This window comes from Morone saxatilis, unplaced genomic scaffold, assembly GCF_004916995.1.
Source record: "Morone saxatilis isolate NCDOM2014 unplaced genomic scaffold, NCSU_SB_2.0 Contig16, whole genome shotgun sequence".
Taxonomy (NCBI): Eukaryota; Metazoa; Chordata; class Actinopteri; family Moronidae; genus Morone; species Morone saxatilis.
This window is the reverse complement of record NW_023339718.1, coordinates 11943300-11950428: the sequence shown is the minus strand read 5'-3', so window position 1 is coordinate 11950428 and position 7129 is coordinate 11943300. Positions and strand designations below refer to the sequence as shown.

At 41.3% G+C, this 7129-nt stretch overlaps 1 protein-coding gene across 1 annotated transcript in view; it reads right to left on the bottom strand.

Annotated features, from left to right (window-relative positions):
• The window catches only part of LOC118325981 (zinc finger SWIM domain-containing protein 6), a 44990-nt gene that overhangs the window by 15993 nt on the left and 21868 nt on the right, over positions 1-7129 (bottom strand). Inside the window, exons 2-4 of the mRNA XM_035658864.1 lie at positions 4938-5294; positions 3408-3556; positions 1382-1532 (exon numbers count right to left, since the gene is read on the bottom strand). Coding sequence (XP_035514757.1) covers positions 1382-1532; positions 3408-3556; positions 4938-5294 — 657 coding nt within the window. The remainder of the gene's footprint in view (positions 1-1381; positions 1533-3407; positions 3557-4937; positions 5295-7129) is intronic.

Genomic DNA, 7129 nt, shown 5'->3' with positions numbered 1-7129 from the left:
AAATAATAAAAAACAGAATGGATTTTGGAAGTTACTGCATGGCATGCGTGTGCAAAGAAATAAGAGAAAGAAAAGAGCAAGAAGAAAGAGCAAGAAATATCTGCTTGTGTTTATGCATTCATACATGTGTGCAGAGTGCATCTGTGCATGCTTACATGTGAATTTGATTATGTACATCTTTGTGTCTTCTGCAAGCAAATCAACAATAACATAATAACCCAGGGGAGCCTATTAAAGAGAAGGTCTCTCCATTGTGTGTGTGTGTGTGTGTGTGTGTGTGTGTCTGTGTTGTACGTATGCATGTGTGTGTAGGCAAAGAGAGTTTGGGAGGAAGGACGAAGACAAGGACAGAGACAGAACATGAAGAGAGAAAAAGAATACAAAAGGTGCAGAACAGAGGGAGGGTAGAAAAAAAAAGGGAAATAGAAAATGAAATAGCAGCGGAGATGATTTGGACAAGGAGACATGGGTGAGGACAAGTGAATGAGGCATGGCTTTGTGTCTGGAGGAGAGGAGTAGCTGCGGCTCAAAGAGGAGAAAGACAAAAGAGGGGGAGAGAGAGAGAGAGAGAGCGGCGCCGAGAGGCAGCATTCACCACACATCAGGGGGAGTGATAAGGACTTGGGAAGAAGGGGTTTGAAGTGTGGACTTCAAAGAGACCGTACACACACTTCCAAAAATACGTGGGATTGAAACAGATGAGATCACTGCGCTGTCCTCACAAAGTGCAGAACAAGACCAAAGGGAGAAAACGAACATCATCATCAACAGCAGCAGCAACATCAACCAAGACATTAGAGGAAAACAACAAAGACAGGAGACAACACGACGGCTGTCCTGGTGACGGGCTTGTTGGTTTTGTGGTTTGTAAAGAAGTGTTTTGCTGTAGGTACAGTACATCTGTCAAAAGAACTACACACTATATCAAACCAAATGACTGCATGGCGAGCAGCACTCTGTCACATCAACTAAATATATTATATGAAGTGTTTGAAAACATTACAGAGGTTATAATATTTGGGGGTTTTGATGAGGAGCGATGTGCCGCATTAAGAGGCTTGTAATTCACAAAGACACTCTTGCTGAGCTGCCAAACTTACATTCACAGTGAGAGGGAGAGACTGGGCTGTCAGTGATGAGTGTGTGTCTGTGTGTGTGTGTGTGGGCTGTCTTGGACACAAAGGACAAATAAACAAACAGGGAAAAAGAATATGCGTGTGTGTGCCTTTGTGTCAATGTCTGGGTTTGATCGACCACCTTGCTAAATCGGTCCGTGCCTGTGCATACTGGGTGTGAGAGGTGCGTGTGTGTCTTTGTGCACATTCGTAGGGCAGCCAGCATGTGTGTGTGTGTGTGTGGGGGGTGTGTTTTTCCCCCTCACCTAGCTCGTCCCAGAGCTGTCTGTACTTGTCGGTCATGGTGGTGCCCTGCTGTCTCCACAGCGCCAGCCGAGGGTCGGCCATGAACTGTTCTGTGATCAGTGTTAACATCCTCGCTCCGTTGGAGTCACGCATCTTCAGCATCTCCCTCACCTACAGGAGGAGAGAGGAGGAGACAGGGGAGGACAGTTACGTACACACTCGCACACGCGTGTAGTTTATACAAACAGATTTACAGAGGATAAACACACGCGCACACACACATTAATGCAAAGACACACCAAACAGTTCTCACAACTCACAGGCAAGACACACAGAACTACACTTTACAAAACACATACAAAATAAATTACAGATAGACAAGCATGCATGCATTGAAAAATGCATCTACTGAAGTTCATCAATGACTAAATAAAGTTTCAATTCATGCTGTGCTTTTAGACTTTTTTTCATGATATAGATTATTTTTAGATATTTATAGTTTTTGTATTAATGTATTAGGGTTAAACTTTTTTTTAGAAAAACCTGAATATTGTATTTATAATTTCCTCTCTATTGTGTGTGATCTGTTGATCTGGGTGAGGAGCGGCTGCATATTGTCCTTACATGAATACCTGAATAAATGAAGTTGTATTGAACTGAATTGAATGTCTTCAGTACTATTAATCAGTACTGTCCTTGGTTGCTCTCAAATGTTGTATTTGTACTACACCTGTTCTTCCTTTTTCTCCAGATCTTGGAACTTGGAAGATTGAGTACCATTCCAACTAGTTTTATGCCCTCTGAATATTTTAGTGGTTTGAATATTCTTCAAAACTAGAGGTCACAAAGAAAATCTATTCGCTTACATACAACACAGAAAGCTACATTGTATTTTAAGGTTAAATATTTTCAGTATCTACTTATTCTTTTTCAGATGAAAATTCAGGAATTTGTCAGCGTTTATTGGTTAACAAAATTGTGATTTTTTTTGCACAACTAAAAGTTTTTCTTTCTCTTACTGGAAGATTTTCTGTGCTTATTGCAAGAAAGACTTGTGTTTTGATCAACTATGATGGTCAGCCTCTTCTAGCAGCAGAAAACACAACAACTCCTGGGTGTGTAGGGATATAAAATCCAGGTAAATATTGGTTTAAACCATGGTTTAAACTGCTACTCTTAAAAATTGGTGAAAAGCACTACACACAGACACTAAACCACACAACATTCACAAATGTGTGCACACAAAAGCACACAAATTATGTGTGTGTATTTGTCTCTCTGGCGAGAGGGGTGACAACATTTACACAGGAACCCTTTATATACACAAATGCATATACAGTATGTGTGTTTGTCATTTGAGGGCAGCTCAGTGTACATACGAATGTGTACATGACTCTCAGTGGGTGTGTGCGCGCTGAAAAGGATATAACAGGCATCAAAGAGCATGAAGCCGAGAGACATTCTAAAAGCCGGACAGGGCGGATGATAATGGCCTTGGCTTGCAGTCTTTACATAGCACACAACACATTAATGCTGGTCCAGCTCTGCAACTATAGTACCAGGCGACAGAGAGAACCACACATCTCTCATGTAATCGTTTAATCGTGTGTAGGGAGTAGTATATAGTGCAAGCTTTTTCTCTTTCTACACCTCTTCCTCTCTCTTTATCTTGCATTTCCTTTCTGCAATTAGCTCTAGCTAAGAGGCAGCATGCCTTTTAATGTATGTGCCAATATATGCAAGTTGTTTTGTCTGGTAATGCTTTGAACAGAGACAGCCTCAATAAGGGAATAGAAGAGAATACAAGTGCACTAGAGAGAGGAAGAAAATATTTATTAACAGGATGCAGAGGGAAGGATTACGGTGAGACTGCATTTGTGTGTTCTTGTAGAGAGACAAGAGCACCTAAAGGGAGAGAGGTAAACCTACGCAGGCAGAATTAACTGTGTGTGCGCGCTTGTGGCCATGGTGGTCAGGGGTTGGTATGTGTTGTATGTGTGTTATTATGTTCTGTATGTGGATGAAGGAATGTTGCTGGCTCCTAACCTTGCTGAAGAGCAGGTTGAGTTGCTTGCCCGAGCCGTGGTATCCTCCCTGGGACAGGAAGAGCTTGACTTGCTCCTGAACCTGCTCCTCATCCAGATGCCAGCAGTTCTCATCGTCCACACTGGCTCCTGCTGTGGGGTCCGGGGCTCCTACGCACACGCATACAGATATGTTATATGTGTATTTCCATTCATTCATTATATCTTCGTCCTGATAAAAGTGTTCCTGGTATAGAGTGATTTGAATAGTGTAGGCTGATATGCAGTAGATTATCCAGATGCATAAATAATGTTTTTCATTCACTCTACATCCTATTATTATCTACCACAATTTAAAACCATTCTAACCTTAACAAAAAGACCAACCATTAACCCTTAATGGATGAAGAACACCAACAAAATGTCTTAACAATTTATGTCCTTTTACCACACCTATGAGGACATTTATTTATATCTTCAAATGCTTATAAACACAAGAACACAAGCAAATACACTGCCGCTCTTAAGGCAAAGTGATTTTGATGAAGTCTTTTTTCCAAGCGAAAATGCTAAAAAAAAATGCTCTAATTACAGCTTCTCAGTTATGAGGATTTTCTCATTTTCTTTGCTGTGTATCATATTAAACAAAATAAGTACATAAGTGCATCCACCTGCAAATTGATACTCAATATATTAATTGAAAAGGAGTAATTTAGCAAGATGCTTTAATCCAAATGACACATTGTTTTTTTACACAATTATTGATGGAAGAGACAAATCAATAGGCTGTGAAAAAAAACCTCTTGATGAAAATCTCGCACTCTCTCTCTCTCTCTCGTTTTCTGAGTTGCTCATTTATTTCTGTTCTCCATTCACAGAAGTTTCTATCTCTATTGTTCTTTCAATCTCTCTTCGTTTTGTCCCTGTTTCTCAGTCTCTTCAAAATCCAATGTTTTTTTTCCTGCATGCCACTATATCGGACTTCCTTTTTTTCCCTCTCTGTTTGCCTTTTATCATTATTTACAGTTACAAAACAGTTTGACAATGATACATGTATGCTTTATCATGCTGTCCCGTTTTCACTGGTTTCTCTTTCTCTGGGTTCTTTGCCCTTCAGTTTCTCCCTCTTTTATTAAGGTAAGCAGCAAGTACAGTATCGATAACAAGAGATATGCACCTTTTATTTATCTCTGTGCTCATCTCTTCGTCTCTGTATCGCTCTCTCTCTCTCTCTCAGAGGTAAATAACGGGTCTATAGTGTTGATTAGAGGCAGTCTGTCCTTTACTGTCTGAATCTCACTAATGAGTAACATTGATCCTGCCGCACTTTACCTTCATCACACAGTCAATACACACATGCATGTAGAAGCAGGAACAAACAAATGTGTGTACACACACACACACANNGAAAGAGAGAAAGAGAGAAAGAGGAGAGAGGAAAGAGCATCCAGCAGAGCAGGGAGCTTCCTCTGTGCTGTCAAAGCCTCTGGATCATGTCCCCATTGGTCTTTCACACACACACACACACACACACACACACACGTTCCCTCACCATGGACCTGGTTGATCTCCGAGTTCTGCGACAGAATCTCGTCGGCCAGTTTCTGCGCGGTAGGCAACACTTCGGTGTGGTGGACTGATATCAGATACTGGACAAACTTCTGCAGCTGGTCTCTGCTCATCTGGAACAGGGTTTCTGAGATGGGCAGGTGCAGTTTGACCTGCTCTGGCTTCCGTACTCTGTAAAGCGAAAGCGCCACTACATGGGCGCAATAGAATATGTCTTTGTTGCCGCAGGTGCATGTTACCGCCGTGATCTTGCAGCGGTCGAAGCTGACACTGACGCTGCAAACAAGCTCTGGGGATGAGGGTGTGGCGGGGTCCGTCACCGTGCCGCTGAGATGGAAACCTGAAAAAGTGAGGAAAAAAAGTTTTAGAGTTTTATAATGTATGTATAGCTATGCTTCCTTCTATCTTTACTTTAGATGAGAGGATTATTCACTCAACAGAAAATTAATCCATAACAATTTTGATCGATTAATCCTTGAATCATTTTTCAAACAAAAATGCCAAAACTGGATTGATCTCTCAATGATTGATTGAGAAAATAATCCTCAGACTACTTGATAATGAAAATAATCGTTGGCTGCAACCCTACTTTACTTAATTCCTTTCTTTAACTCATTAAGTAATGAACTAAAACAACCATTTTTAGTTATTGCATTTCAACCTGAGCAACTCTAATTGTTAAGATCAGCGGTTTAACCAATCGTCATTAAGTAAGAACAAGATAAGATCAGACCTCTATCGTCTCCATATAGAGCCAGCAACTGGAAGTTTTGCCTAAACATCTATTCAATGGGAATTGGATGACTTGAACTCATTGAAGGTGCCCTTTAGTAAATGACATTATGGAGTAAATCTCTTTAGGAAAGAACGCATTCAAGATGGAGTTGAACAATTATATGAAACAGACTCAGTTGGCCACAGTCACCTGCCAAAGGCCCCATGTTCTCTATCATGAGAGCATGATCAGGACCAGCTGCAGTCCACTGTTATGACTCCGAGTGAGAGTAAATGAGCCTGACAGAAATTTAGATGCAGGAACTCAAATCTGAGATCCACTGCAAGAGGAACTGAGAAAGATATGAGGAAGTGAGCAGTGAGCACGGCTGTTACAGTATGAATTATACAGCCTCTTGTTTGAATATAATGTTTGATCTTATCCTGACTGCGCTATCCGGAGGCGCGGCTAGTCATTATGCGAGGATGAATATGAATGAGTGGGGCGGGGTCCCCGGCAGTGGCCTAAAACACACACTGATGAGCATATGAAAGAGGCACACATGTACGCACACACTGAACCGCAGCGTGAGATCATGCATTTATTAATAATGGGAGTGGTTAGGAGAGATGGAGAGTAGCTTATGAATGCATTTATGTGCTCTGGAGAGATCTCTGAAATGCATGTGGACCAAGCAAAGACATACATCTCTTAAATATGTTTATCAAAGGGCTGAGCACTTGCATGGCTGTGATATCAAGCATGTATTAACGCAGATATCAAAGCTTTTCTGGGCCTCCACATTAGGTACAAAGGGAGGGGCAGGAGTTGAATATTTCATAGGATATAGAGGGGTGAGGTGTACACAAGCAACCTGAACAGAGGTCAGGTTAAAGTAGCTCTCATTCCTCCTCGATGGTTAAGGAGTTTGCTATGTAGGTGAATAAGAAGAAAAAGAGAGAAGGAAGTAAACAGGGTCAGAACCCTTGCCTATGGTGTTGGCTATGCCCTCAGGAAGGATATAAAAATAAAACAAGCCTTATATTTCTCCTCTGCAGTCTCCCTAAAGCAGTTTGTAGAAAGACAGCCAGAAAACCCATTCAAATAGCCTCTACAAGAGTGAGACTGAGTTCTAGTACAATTTTATACATACAATTCAGAAAGCTTCATTAACATGGATGTTGCAAACCTGCTAAATTGCAAGAGCATCAACACAGAAATAGCAATGTTTTGTTATTGTATTGTAGAACTAAGAAGTGTTGGCTGCAAATGTCTAACAGTGCAGAACTGCAGAACATTGCCATGGAGATATGCTTTTCCATTCTGAAAGCCAGCTGGCAGAGGAAGTACATGTTCGTTAACAATATCCACAGAAGAGGGGTGTGGATCGAATATGGCAGCCACTTGCATCTGCAGTGATCAAAGCCTATATGTCTACAGCTGAGAGAGAGAGAGAGAGA